The 15345-nt window shown below is 40.3% G+C and overlaps 1 protein-coding gene across 2 annotated transcripts in view; it reads left to right on the forward strand.

Annotated features, from left to right (window-relative positions):
- The first annotated feature begins 9320 nt into the window (after positions 1 to 9320).
- Positions 9321 to 15345, forward strand: part of ptk2aa (protein tyrosine kinase 2aa) — a 53918-nt gene continuing 47893 nt past the window's right edge. For both annotated transcript variants that reach the window (XM_026157433.1, XM_026157431.1), the window contains exon 1: positions 9321 to 9399. In XM_026157433.1, the coding sequence (XP_026013218.1) occupies positions 9381 to 9399 (19 nt within the window). In that variant the 5' untranslated portion in view covers positions 9321 to 9380. The remainder of the gene's footprint in view (positions 9400 to 15345) is intronic.

Consider the following 15345-nt stretch of genomic DNA (forward strand, 5'->3'; position numbering starts at 1 on the left):
TTTCAAAAAGCCCAGCGCGTTATCTTTCCAGTTATATAGTTTCAAACTATAATATGGAGGCTACTTGTTGTAGGCTGTTTTTACTCTAGTTCGGCTCATAACTAGCTAGCCTTTATGGTGTGGTCTACCTAAACTGCTGACACAACGCATTAATTTGTCCTGTGTGTAAAAGTTCAGGCAATTAAAATGTTTTCATTAAATCGCAAGTTGTTATTTGATGAAGTGAGTAGACTGTAGATGTTATCCAATACATAATGCTATTCAGCTAACTGTGGCAGTACTCACATGTTGGCATTTCAGGCTTCAACTTTCTCACCTCTCATGTATTTTATATTTTTATATTATGAATTATTTCGTTTACTGAATTTATGGGTTTGCATCATGTGTTTGGAACTATATTTTAGATTTGTTGCTTTGCTTGTAGTCCATGTGCTGAAATGTTACGAGAACTTTTTAAGATCCAATGCAACTGTCAGCCACTCGAAACATGTTTAATGCTTAAAATTATATATTCACACCAATTTAAATTTTTTAAAATGTAAAAAAATTTCAGTAGAATTATTTCTTTTGAAATCTATTAATTATAAATGACCAGTCATAGCCCACCTGCAGTACCTTCATGTCCCACTAGGGGCATGAAGCTCACAATTTGAGAACCACTACTCGTGTTTTTTCCCTGCTTATTTTACCCTCTGGGTTTATAAGTGATGAAATGACCCCCTATTTAATGTCAACAGTCAAAACCCGTCAAATACATGTCTCACCTCCAAATTTTTCCATATGATGACATAAAAGGAGCAGCTTTAGTGGTCTAATAAAGCGTGTTTTGTAGCCATTAAATGTCTATGATGCTGGATTTTATTCAGCAAAATGATCCCATCTGCTACAAGAAGAAAAAAAGGCTTTCCAAGTATTTTGTGCAATGCTACTGCTGATATAATGACAAAAACATTTTTCCAGACAAAGAAAGAGGGAGAGGCAGACAGCCTCCAAACAAGTCTTCAATGAACCTTTGTTACCGGAGTGCGCCTGCTGGTGACTAATCTCACAGACAGACACATATACATTGACCCACAAGCAGACATTGTGGGATCACACCCACATCTGACCTCAGCCACACTAATTTATGGTAGCATACCAGCCTCTGAGTGTGATGTCATACCTATGGCTTTCATCCAGGTGTTTCTTTGCTCATCATTGTGTGTTTCCCCTTATAATCCACCATGACTGTGTTTTTTTTTTTATGTTTGTGTGTGGCTGTGCACGGATCTAGTGAACAAATGAGATCATATGATTGGCCAAACAGACACTGAAGACTGCTTTGGTCCTGTTCTCAGTGCATGTGTGGCTTTCACTGTAAAGGAAACTGAAGTTCTTGAGCTTACTTGAGCTTTAGGGATGTTGTTATGCATGTGTCAATATGAAGAGGAAAGCAAAGGGAGAATCATTTAAAAATAATAACCACACTACAGCAAACATGTCTTGTAACACACACGATGAAGACATTATTTAATTGTTTAGCCATCTCATGCACATGCATTCTCTTAGCCAAAAATCAGACATAAAAAAGTTTAAAAATATTCATTACATCTGGATCTGTTAGTATTTAGGGCTTTTCCTGGATAGAAAACAAATGTTTTAGCCTTGGACCCAAAGAGAACCTCCAGCACTGTGATACAGATCCAGCACTGTGCAAAAGTCTAGAGCCACCCCTCATTTCTTTATATTTTTACGTCTAAGCAGACATCTAGTAGGCTTTCTTAGAGGGTTTTTTTTTGTTGTTGTTGTTTTTTAAGGTGGATTTGAAGAATAGCTCTCCGGGATTTCTGAAATTATTTCAATTTTTTCCCTTTGGACATTGGATGCTGATTTTTTAGTCCAGTCCGTGTACCTGATCATTTTCAGAGGAATGCTTTTTTGTTTGTTTTTTTGTTATGCCACCAACAATTCAAGATTAACAAAGGTTACTGGCTCAAAGGATAAACTATTTTTGGGCACTTTGTTACTAACACCCCCAAAACACATCATTTGTTCCCATTTCTTTAGTTGATTCTATGAAAAATGCCAATTATTCCACAGTTTGTCAGACATGAAAATTGTATTTTTGCACAAATGAAGGGCTAAAAATTGCCTAAGAGAGTTGAAGAATAAAGGTGGCCATCTGAAGATTACCATTTACAGTGAGTGCACTGCTCATCAGGAAACAACACACTTGTTTGGGACCTTCACGTTCGCTTTCTAGAGAATTTTGAGACACTCTGCATGCCAGTATACTTAAAGACGGTTTCTGATGTTTAAACCAAACAGGTTTTTGTTTCCTTCCTGTAGACATAGCCACATTAGCTGTTCTCCCTGTTTCCAGTCAATCTGGTAATCCAAACCGCTTGCCAGAAACCCCATTTGTATTTAAAACGGCAGAGATGAGTATTATTAGTATTGATTTTCTCATGTAACTATCGACAACATTTGCTTGAACGAAGAGGAAGTGGCGTCTGAAACATATCCCGAGATACCAGAGCAACGAACAACTGGACAAATAAACCCACACAGCAGGAGGTAAGAGGAACCCACCAAGGTGAAGATAAACATCCTGCATATGAAGGTAAAAGAAGATATTTTGGTTGATGTTTAGTAGAAAAAAGGTCACGTTTTCTGCATTTATGCACAAACACAGAAAATGTTCTGTCTTCTCCACCCAGCTTTCTCCTCCTCCCACATCTTTTCTCTCCATCTATATGACAAAGCCCAACAATTACTTCTTTCTCTCTCCCCCCTCTGACTCACTGCAGTGTAATTACACTGTTCGCTCAAACACCACACATACGCACACCAAGTGGGAGAGGGGCAACTGATTCACAATATCTGTGGTTTTAATTGTTATTTTCAACACTTCAGTTACAGCTCAGAGGAAAATTAACGGAATGTGAGAACAGTTATTAGTTTTTCTCGAGTCGTTTTGGTTCAACTGTGCACACACAGGCACACAAATACACACACATACACTCGCATCTCTACGCCAGAGGGAATCACTGCATTTCAGTTCCATTCATCACTAGCTGACATGCTGCACCAGTGACCTGCATGACCGAAGGTACCTCACTCCAAGTGTGTATGTATGTGTGTGTGTGAGACTGTCCTTGTGTGTGCATGCCCCAAGGAGGGGCAAGTCATTAACTATGATGTCATTTCCTGCCATTGTAGTAAGTTTCAGCTGCAGCAAGCAAACTACACTTGGAGTGCAGTGCAAACGTAGACATTGAGATTCAGCTCTGTCAATAAACCGGTTCACTTGTACTGTGTAACATACACAATGTTTTTTTATAATGGAGCATCCACACAAGAAATGACTAGTAGCAAACAGACAACATTTGATGTCAATGACATTCAGTTATGTGTAGTAGCCAGCAGCAAAGCAAAGGGGAAGGATCCCGCATTAAACTTCTCTAAACTTTTAGAAGAGCCATTATAAGCAATTACAAATGGCAGTGACGCTGACAGACACAGGAGCAGTCGTTAGCTACATTAGGATATCCACTAGTCACCAACTACTAGCTATAAAGTGACGCACAGCGAGAACATTTTTTAGATGTGGACGGTGCTAAACATTTCTAAAACTCAGTCCAGATGACAATAAAACTGTCCACGGTCTTATGTTGTGGCTCCCTGTTTAAGTGTTGCCATGTCACGATCTGTTCACAGGATGCTTTGCTGAAGAATATGTGACAGCAGTCGTTTTCACACATGACTCCTGGAAAATGTCAAGGCAGGACACTGTTTGAAGCGCTCCTCTCTCACATGTAAGACACAGCAGAAGACAGTTCTCACTACTGAAAATATGCATGTTCTTATTGGGGGCAAAGCTGATTCGATAGAGCACGCAGATAGCAGGGCACTGGATGCCCAATCAGTACCTTGAATGACTATTATGCTTAATTTATGCCACTGCGGTTGTGTACATTGTGTACAAAGATTTAAAAAAACAATAAAAATACAGAACGCCAAGCACAGACTGTGGCTACAGTTGACACTTCATTGTTTTTAACACTCGCCATCATGTGACAATAAACACTCTCTGTAGGTAGACAGGGAGTTCAAGGCTGCCCATGGATGCTTCCACCGCTGCACCCTAATTTCCCCCGATTACCTGCACTACCAAAGAAAACAGCCACATTCAGACACCAGAGAGATGCTATGTTTGGGAGCAGATAGGTTAAATACTATTTAATGATACCTTTGGCTGTTTCGGACATTGGCATTCTCATATCAACCTCTGTCAGAGAATTTGTAGAAAGGTTCAGGGCCACAGTATCTGTTAGCTGTTGGGGCTGATTTTCATAAGAAAATACCCACAGTCTTAAACAGATGGAATAATCCATCAATGGGGGGGCAGGGATAGCTCAGTAGGTAAAGTGGTCGCCCCATGATCGGAAGGTCGGCGGTTCGAATCCACTTAACGGCTACCCTGAGGTACCCCTGAGCAAGGTACCGTCCCTACACACTGCTCCCCGGGCGCCTGCTTAGTGGGCTGCCCACTGCTTCACTGAGTGAATGGGTCAAATGCAGAGAAAAACAAGTAATTTCCCCATGGGGATCAATAAAGTATCCATTATTATTAATCAAGGCACTATTCCAACATCTGCTTCCTTAAGATCAGTATTCACAAATTTATTTTAAAAAAAATTCCTCAACTTCATAGTATTGTGTTTTAATAACTAAAGAAACCCAGAACAATAGGGGAAATAATTAATCTTATAAGCAGACTGATGAGGAAAACATGACCAGAAATCAGTCACATCATAGCCACTAGCCAATAGTTGTTAACAGTGATTATAGGAGTGTGTAAATCTGCGCAGGCAGAGGTTTACACGCTCACACTCTGCTAAGACAATACACAAACCCATCCACATGCCTTCACATGTAGGTGGAAGAAGGTGTCATCTGGGCATTATAAGCTTAGCAAACATACATTTTTAACCATGAGAATGTCCACACACTTTTCTCAAACCCAACTTTTTAAGGGACTACAGAGACATTTCTAACTGACAAACCCAAGACAATTATCTGCATTTTCTTGAGCAATCTCAATCACGATCAAAGCAAAAAGCAACCCACAAACAAGGACGCACAACGACACACACACATCAACACCAGCTGGAGTCTGAGTGGTTCTCCTGCTTCTGAGAGGAGGAGGGCGTTTTCCTTTGAGCTCCTGAGGGACACAGCATGCTTTAGGATGTACAGTAAGTGCTCTTAGTGTGTGTGTGTGGAGGGGTGTGGGGTCTGCTTCCTGAATGCAGCCAATCCACAAGTAAAGGGAATGACTGTTCTTTTCGTCTCCTGTGCAAACACTCCACACACACACGCACACACTTATTTTCCTTCACAGCTAAAACCACATGCAGGATGCAAGGGAATAAGTTCAGCGAGAAGACAGAAGCTGAATTTACAGATTTGGGACACTTAAACACACACTTTTTCTTCTTTTTTTTTTTTCCTCTTTCCTGAGGTGAGCTTGCAAATAGGAATCGTTGATTTGCGCAGGTTGTGTGGAAAAGGAGTTTAGACCTGCCACAGCTGCATATATTTACACAGCAGGTACAATGCAGCCAATCATTGGGAGGAAAACAAGAAAAAAAGAGGGCCACCCTGTCTGCTAGGAAAACAGTACAACTTATTCAAAAAGGACCAAACCAAGCAATGAAACAAGCACAGTTGCCAACGCCCCCGTTCTGCTCAGATTACTTCATTAAGTCTTACTGATTCCTCGTGACACAAGCACACTCTCATTCAGGAACTCTGCATACCTCAACATGCACAATGTGTGTCTGCAATGACTGCTATCGCTTATGAGTCGCACCACGTACTGCAATTTAAAAGACGCGAGACCGACAGCTTTGTTACCGTCTTGTCTGCCTGTTTTTGCAGTCGGCCTAGACTAAAACAGATTTTAGTGCAACACAAAGACGGTATGAAGAACCTTTTCAAAACTCAGTACACACCCCACCACAACTAAAAAGAGTGCACAAACCTTGCAGGAGAGGAAAAGACAGTACAGCTCTCTGCAATGTGGTACACTGCTGCTGTAAGGTCTCTGAGTGTAGTCAAGTGTTTCTATAAATACAGGCCTCCTGCACTGCGCCGCAATTTACACACACAGAAACACACACACACCACTGCCACGCCTGTATTAGCCTGCTGTAGACCAGGCTGTAGAAGGTTCAGACCAGAAAAGGTGCAGCCATTTATTGGACTCTGTAAAAGTAAATTCATTCATTTCAATAAAAACAAGAAAAAAACTGAAAGCAGTAACTTTTTAACAGCAGTCAAAGGTATAAATGCTGAGAGCCAACCTAAAGTGCCATATCAAGGAATTTCCCAGAGCCAGAGGAGGTTCAACATGTCAGATATTTTGAGAAAAACAACGTTGTTTTCCACTCGTTTCACATACTGAGTGTAATGACATGTTTCTACTTGAGATAATGGATTTGGTCTTATGATGCCAAATTAGTAGACAGCAGCTAGACTCTATCGCCGCATGGCTCAAGCAAGCATGACTGGAAAGAATTTTAATGTAATCAAATCGGACCGATTTCACATCTGACCCACTCGCGTGTTATCTGCCTCCCAAATATCCACAAAAACTGATTGTGGTAGATACCGATTTCCAGCTTAAGACCACTATTCAAGTGGTTAAGCACTTAGGTCATGGTGAGGGAGCTGAATGAATGCAGCTGGAGTCTAAGTGAATACAAGCCCACTGGGTGGATAAGCTGCTTGGCAAAGAGGTCTCATTCACAATCAAACCTGAGGAAAATTTATTTAACAGCCAATTGCAGATGATATTATGAACTAAATGTGCATCTGACAAGCTTTAAAACTATGCTGTTGCGGTGTAGGAGGTAGTGCCTGAAGGATGTCGTCCCGGCAACGACTTTTATCTCATCAGAAGAGCCATTATTCAAATACCAGGAATGCACAATGTGAATAAGTAAATCAGTTTGTCAGTAAAAGAGGACAGAAATGAATTTAAAGAATCAAAATATTCAATAATTAAGAAATAAAACAAAAGTATTTGTAATGTAACTGCAATTTAGAGCCCTGGATCTTATTTGTTGTTGTTTGTTATTTTGGAAAAGTGGAACCACAGTGGCAGTGGAACCCTGTTAGAACCCGTGTTTTATTTTTACGTGGATGGCTGCGGAAATGTTGGATGCCTTGGTGAGAGAGAGCACGGCAAAGAAAAGACGATCCCTTGGCCAATATATTGGGTGGAAATATCAGGTCCTGACATTTTTATGGTTGTTACTTTGACACCTATCACGGTCAGGTGGTTTTAATGTCGAGGCGTGTATCTGTTTGTATTACAGGTTATTTGAAAATGCATTGCCACTAGAGGGTGATGTTAGCACACCTCCTCTCAAAGAAAGGATGCCTGCACTGAGCAAGCCAGAAAGATGTAAGGACCGAGCTTAGAGCCACCTTCTAAATGAGAGTCAGAGCAGGGCTGTGTGTGTGTGTGTGTGTGTGTCTTTGTGTGACATCTTGGCCCACTAATCCAGTGGCCCATTAATCTGCTTTACTCCTGAGCAACTCTCGTGTTGTCTGCCCGCCTGTTTGCTTGATTTTGTGTGCGTGCGTGTGTGAGAGCTTGACTCTGCCACGGTTCATAGACTTTGCTGAGTGTCCAGTGTGACAATATACTGTGACATAGTGGATTTAATATTAAGGATCAGTGATAATCTCTTTTGATTTCATGGCACTTGGAAAACAGCCATATATAGAGAAGTTCCAGGGACCAGATTTCTGCTTCACTTCTGATGTTCATGCTTGCACAAACTTACTAAGCTTGACATCCTTTATAGCCCTGAGTAGTTTAACTTCAAGCAATCTGTCTTTGAGTCTGGAAATAAATGGCATGACCTGAGACAGCAGACTATTGCAAGCGTGACTGTTTGATTATAGCACTTGACATTCTTATTATTGATTCAGATGTTTTGGGGTGCTTCATCACGCTGCGTATCTGGCAGGAAATCAAGTGCAAATGCGTAAAATCTTAAAATTAAGGCAGATTTCCATGATTATTAGTTGTAAAGCCTAAAGCCTCAATTACACTTTCTGCTCCACATGATTAAAATTTTATCGTTTGCCAAGATCTGTGAGGGTTTGCGAGTGCCAACAAATATGTGAGCGCAGGTTTTTGCAGACGCGTACTATATCAAAGTTTAAACACAATCCCGCATGTCTCTTGTCCATGTTTTTGGGCGTAAGGGCAACGTAGGATCAGTGATGTCAGGATACAAATAACCTGATAGAAAATCTCAAAGAACTACCAAAAAAATAAGCGCATCTTTTCAACTTATAATCGCAAAACTTTAATATCCCATTTAACATATTAGTGTTTGTTCTCCTTTGCTATTATGCCAGTTTGATTTATGAAGTAATCAGTTGGTTTAAGCCCATTTGGATGAGGAGGTGGCTTCATACTCCTCTATGTCTCTGCGTGGAAGTTTATTACAGTATAATTGGATTAAGTGTGTAAAGTCGGTGGAACAACTGACTGCAAGTCCCCGTGTCTCTTTTTTTTTCTGCTCCAAAGATGGATGATTTCTGCGGGACGGTGTCGAGTTGAAAACACTACATTATGACTAATTGAGTAACACCACAGGGGGGGGGATGTGTGTGACAGGCAGAATAGCCAAAGGGAAAGCAATGCACACACATTCATTTTCATTTCTCTTATGTCATTCTCAGCTGTGTCTTTTAGCAATTATCTTTTTTCAGTTTGTTCTTATTGATATTTCTGCACGGTTTTCTCTCATTTTACTCCCTTTTTTTGTTCATGTCGTCTTGCAGTTATTACATCATTTCTTATGTCTTTCCCACCTCACTTGTTTTGCCTCTATCTCCTGTACATCTGGTTCCCTCTCTCCCCCTCCTTCACTCTCCTGGGGACAAAGACACCCACGTCTCCTCCTCCTTCCTTCTTTTCTCTCTTCCTTCTCCCTCCCCCCTTTCACATCCATAGGCTGCCTACTGCTCCGCTTTCCCTCCCTCCTTTGGTTCTTCCCTCCACTCGAGTCCCACTCCTCATGCTGCTTGCTGTGTATCTGTGTGTGTCAGTGTAGTAGAGGTTTGTAGTAGAGGGGGGAGGCGGAGGCTGTGAGCTTAAGTCGGCATTATCCATCATTACAGAGTCAGCTGGCTAGCACAGCGCTAGCCCAAAGACCACAGAAGCTGGGGCTTTTCCCAATTTAGCTGTCCTTTAGAGGAAGATTGGATCTCTTCTCTTCTCTTCTCTTCTCTTCTCTTCTCTTCTCTTCTCTTCTCTTCTCTTCTCTTCTCTTCTCTTCTCTTCTCTTCTCTTCTCTTCTCGATATTAAATGGAAGGACTATACCATGGTAAGGCTTTTAACATGCTGTTGTATGCAAATTCTTTTTTCTTTCTGCGTTAAACCATTATATGCATGCATGTTTATCCATATCTAAGAACTTTTTAGGCATTGACTGCCTAAAAAGTTGAAGTAGTTGTGGATTTGTGTATGTGTGTGGTCACTATCGCATTCAAACACACAGTGTCAGAGTGGTTTAGTTCTTTTGGCTTCTTGCTGTCATTACTTTGAATAACTATTATAAACTAAAAATTATTGTTGGTAAGTGTGGTTTTCTGCTGGTTATAATAAATATGATGATAAAGACGAGCAGAGGAGGGGCTGTAAAGAACGCTTTAGTGGTTCATATTGGTTTTGGTTTTAGGTCTGGAGCAGGTTCTACTAATGTGAAGGTTAGTGGTTCAATCCCTGGTCCCCTGGTCTGCATGTAGACATGCTCCCCAGTGCATACGCTGGTGTGTTTGTAATAGATATACACAGTGTTCAGAATAAAGTGCTGTGTGAATGTGGCAAGGAAACTGGTTTGAAAAGTGTTATATAAGTACTAGTGCACTACTAAATGACGATGAGCAGGAGGAAGAGGGCAGAACACCTGTGAATACACATGCTTACTTATTTACAGTCGAGCTGAGGCAATTAGTTCAATTAATCAGATTAATTGCTCAAATTGTTCAACAAAAATCATGAGCATTTGTTGGGTTTCAGACACACACACACACACGCACGCACGCACACACACACACACACACACACACACACACACACACAGATTTGAACAAAACAAAATATTTCAAGGCATTATTTTTGAGCACTAAATGGAAGATTGATGATAATTGCTATCTTTGTGCAGTCCTATTTGAAACCCTATTCATTAAATAATCTTCTCTCTTATCCACCTAAGTGTGTGGTTTTTTGTATGTAGGAGGCTTCAACTTCAAGTGTGTGTGTGTGTGTGTGTGTGTGTGTGTGTGTGTGTGTGTGTGTGTGTGTGTGTGTGTGTGTGTGTGTGTGTGTGTGTGTGTGTGTGTGGGAGGAAGGCAGTACGTGTTTGTGTTTGAATACACGTGTGCATCCCAACATAGTTCCCACTGCAGGCCACGTGGCTTCGTGTAGGTGTTGGTGTGTATTTGTGTAAGTGTTCTCTCCCTGTTTGTGTATTCTGTGTGCACATGTTGGCATGAACTAACAAGTCCCCTGCAGCGTTTTGTTTCTGGGTTAGATCATCTATATTTTAGTGTGTATTAAACATGTCGATCTGTGCTTATAGTGGATGGAAATTCTTCTAAAGAGGTATCTCTTAACAACTTTCCTCCTTCACACGTTCATGAAAAATGCATGCAAGCAAGGTGCTGCTCCTTTATCTGCGTTAACATTAAAGAAGCTGAGCTGGCGATCAATTACCTCTGATTTCCGGTAGAGTCACAAATTAGTTGTGTTTAATTTGTAGAGTACATCCAGAAACAACAGTTTGACCCAGGGGTGCTCACACTTTTTCCGCATGTGAGCTACTTATAAAATGACCAAGTCAAAATGATCTACCCACTACAAAAATCCAAAACATATACTTATTTATAAATATATTGAGGATTCTTTATATCTACAATGTATATACATGCATAACCGCAATATCCAATATTTCACAACACAATTAACTATGTAAATTTTTTGTCATTACCTGAGTTTACTCTGATGACTTGCACTGAATTGAATCAGCCAGGGATGCATAGTCCGGACAGTAGCTGCTGACGGCCAGGTTTAAGAGAAAAAACCGAGAGCTAAAAATTGGAGTTAACTCGCTGACTAGCTTGTCAGTTTTACTACACTTCGCGCCGCTGTTTGCGCATGCGCAGCGACCTAAGCGTCAAAAAAAATCTGTTGTCATCTGACTGGCTTCCCTGTATCAATCAAGTGACGGGATGGATGATAGGCTGGCATCTATTTTTTTAATGCCATGCGATCTACCAATACTACCTTTGCGATCGACTGGTTTGACCCATGTCGTCTAATCTGGCATTCTTTGGATAACGAAAAACTTCAATCAAAAAGGTGAAATGTTGGATTGAAAACTGTGTTAATAATGGATATGTAGTTAATTATACATGTTAGGACGCTGGTGCGCGGTCTGGTACAAATTGTACCATCTAACGATCATTAAGTAGAGCCACTAAAGCGCTTGAACTCAGTGGCCAATCAGAAATGAGAATTCATTTTCAGCCTTCCTCCCAGACAAGATAAAAGGCACATTCAATATTTAATGGAAAGTGTGATTTTCGCCTTATTCAGAAACATGTTTGTCTCTGGTTAAGCAAGTGTAGATATGTTTCACCCACAGCTGGGACTGCACTATAAACTGGGTATTTTTGTCACATTTGTTTGGATGTTTATTAAATAACACATACAACCCTGGCGTCATTTAAAGATTATTTTGAAGTGCTATCTCACCAGTTCACACGCCCTAAATCTGTTGATTTGAATTACGCATAGCGTATCTGCTCTGAGCGTGATACATTTAACATGCCGCTCCAGTAAGCCAGTTAGCTTTATCAGTGCACCTGAACGATACACACTCGAGTGAATGTGTGCGCTTTTGCAGATAAATGAGTGCAAGCAGTGATGCGTTAACGTGGCCTTATTATGTTTCATGCGTGTGGGGCTTATCTTGAGTTTGCCTCATCTGAGCGCGCGTGTGTGTGTGTGTGCGTGTGCAATGGATTTGACTTTGAATAATTGTCTGATGTTTATCTAAATGTGAATAATGATAATAAGAAAATATGTGTGTTTCTGATAGAACACAGAAACCTTTTACTGATATTCTTCATGTCTATATATTTATTCATGTATTTCAACTAGAACTGTAACTAAATTGAGTCATGAAAGACATCGACTGGGTGTCTAGCGCATATAAAGATGTCTCCATTATGTAAAACACACCGTAGCTCTTCATCAGAGCCAAAACTGTGCTTAGATCCTACCACGAGGCATTTTAAAGGCCAAAAGCGGTGTTTATAAAAAAAAAAAAAAATGTGTGTGTTTATGTGTTGCTGTGCATTTGTATATGTGTGTCTGAGTGGCAGGTGTGATTGGTGCCTCAGGCGTTGTTGTTGCATCGTAAGACTGCATGCTCCAGTAACACCCCATTGTCCGGAGAGTTTCAAGCATACACACTCACACACACAACATATATACACACACTGCGTCTGAGACACCTGCCAGCACAGCTTGAAGGTTAACCATTAGGCACCAAGCAATGAGGCAGAACAGCTGGCTGTTCTCCTCAGGTTTAGTACACTTAATTTCTGCAGGAGTGGTTTTTTTTTTTTGCTCTTCTGTGAGTCCTGCAGGATTGTCTCTTCAACCTTTTTATCCATCTCTGCATGTTTTATTTTATCTGCTTTTCCATCTAGGGTCACTGGGGTCTGGAGCCTATTCCAGCTAACATTGAGCGAGCCAATTTAGAGTCACTAATTAACTTAACATGCATGACTGTGGACTGTGGGAGGAAATCGGAGCACACAAGAATACTCACGTAGGCACAGGGAGCACATGCCACCTCCACACATAAAGGATCAAACCAGCCAGCAGGTCTGAATCAAAAACCTCCTCGTTGTTAGGTGACGGTGTTTAAACTGCACCTCCCTACCCATATGGAAAAGATATATATATATATATAAATCTTATAAAGTTTGTATCTTTCTTGTGTGAAACTTGTATGAAAAGCATATAAGAGTGAAAACAGATATAAGATCCCTTGAAAAATTATATAATGAAACTTGTATGTTTTGGATACTTACTAAAACAATGTATGAAAGTAATGAGAAAGTGGCCACTTTCATGAGTAATCACATATAAGTTTTTACTATTTCTTTTCCATATGGGTACTGCCCCCACTCTTTGGAGTTTAAGGAGACTTTCCTTATTCCGCTGTGCTTTCTAGACCTACAGACGCATGTTTTCACACAAATTTGCACGTACACTGAGAGCTTGTCAGCACAAGAATTAAGAAAGAAAATGATAGTTATGATTGTTACATTCTCCCAAAAGTTCAGGGGATGTTAGGAAAATAAAAGTGCTCTAGGGGAAAATCTATGGCTTAAGCAAATAAGACAACAGCTGTCAGGTCAAGATGTGACAAACGGAAGATATTGTGGTGACTGTCCAGTTCAGTGGTGATAAGCAAAAGGCCTAGCTGCTTTTTATTCATCCTGCTTTTGTGTAAAAACAATGCAGAACAGTTCTTAACACAGTTGTATTCAAGAAATAAACGTGAATTTGAATAATCTAATAAAGTTTTAGCATAAGAGCGTAAACACATTCTTAAATTCACATAAATCACAATGAAATTTGGTGTAACTTTCCTTGAATCCATTCATTAGCTCAGTAATGATATATGTCAGATTTTATTGTACATATTCAAACATCATCTCACTATAAGCTCAATAGGCATATGTAACAATACAAATTTTAATGTTAAATATACCTGAGAGGTCAAAATGTCATCATTAGGTGAAAAGAACTGCTGATGATGTGAAGTGAGATGATATTTTTTTAACTTCAATGTGATTGATTGAGGCGACTTCCAGTTACAGTGCAGGATAACAGTGATTGACCTATGAAAGGCTAATAAGTAGACTAGAGGATTACCAAGGCAACTAGCCATCAGTGACAGTGATGTGCAGTAAGCGAATTTCTTCCTCTATGGATGGAGTTTAACTCCAAGACACTCCAAGACACTGGTGCTGTTAGTTTTCTACAGTGCTTAAGAGCGCCCGCTGAGGGAGAAATGCTAAACCCTTCAAAGTAAAAGCCCAGATATTTCTGGTTAGCACTTCCATGTTGGATTGCGTTATACTACAAGATAGCACAGTGTGAGTCCAGCTGGATGAGTGATACCTTGATTTGGTCAAACTTTTAAATTGAATGGCCTCAAATAAAAACAGGAAATAAAATACAGGAAGACTGTAGGTTTTTATTAATAGCTTAGCTTAGAGAAGCTGCTAAGCTGCTGTTACCAATAAAAGGAACAAAAAAAGCTTGAGATCTGAGAGAGAGGGTAAGTTAACTAGTCAATCCAAATAAAAAAAACAATAAAATAAAAAAAGAAACACAAAGCACACACTCCTTCAACCAGAGTGGTAAACATCAATAATCACACAGCCCAAACACTGCTTCAAGAAAGACATTGTGGCCTCCTCCTCTTCGTCCCTCACATTTACTCTTGAGGCTCATTGCTGAGTGGAGTCAGCTGTGCACAAAACGCTGCCTCCACAGAAATAGAGGTGGTACCTGAAACGGGAGGGAGAGAGGGCAGCACCACACACCCACACAACGAAACACAGCAGACCTGCTGTAGCTTTAACAGTAATGGTAAATCTCAATATTTTATGCTAAATGCTATTTCATAAACATGACAGTAAATGGCTTTTGACCAGAAGCTGGTTACAGTTTCCTTTTTTTAAGCAGTTTGTCTAATGCTTAAGCAAAGAAACAAAAGCAAAACCCTCCTCTCTCACTCTCTGACCTCTTAAACTATGAATTTTAACTTTAACCACTGATCTGAGACCAGTAGTCAGACAGACATTGCACAGCAGACTCTCTCATGATTGTTCAGTCTAATTGCAGCTCCTTAAAAACCTGTGATTAACATGCAATTATCCGCTGTTTGAAGACATGGAGATGGTGCTTGTGTGTCTGTGCTTGGAAATGCCCGTCTGTAAAGGTGTGAGCTGGTAGTTTTTGACTGCACATTTCATGTTTGGGTTTTTGGGCTTCTAGTGTAATACCAACTGGCAAGGAGCATGCACATCAGTCTGCCAATGTGCGGCAATGTGCGGGAGAAGACAGTTGTGTTGTTATTTGGGTGTGATTTAAATTCTTTAAACTGTATTAAATTGTATGCCATGGATTACAAAAAAGCCTCCTCTTTCTAAGCCAAAAAAGCACGACAGATGAAAAGGGA

This window comes from Astatotilapia calliptera, chromosome 22, assembly GCF_900246225.1.
Source record: "Astatotilapia calliptera chromosome 22, fAstCal1.2, whole genome shotgun sequence".
NCBI lineage: Eukaryota > Metazoa > Chordata > Actinopteri > Cichliformes > Cichlidae > Astatotilapia > Astatotilapia calliptera.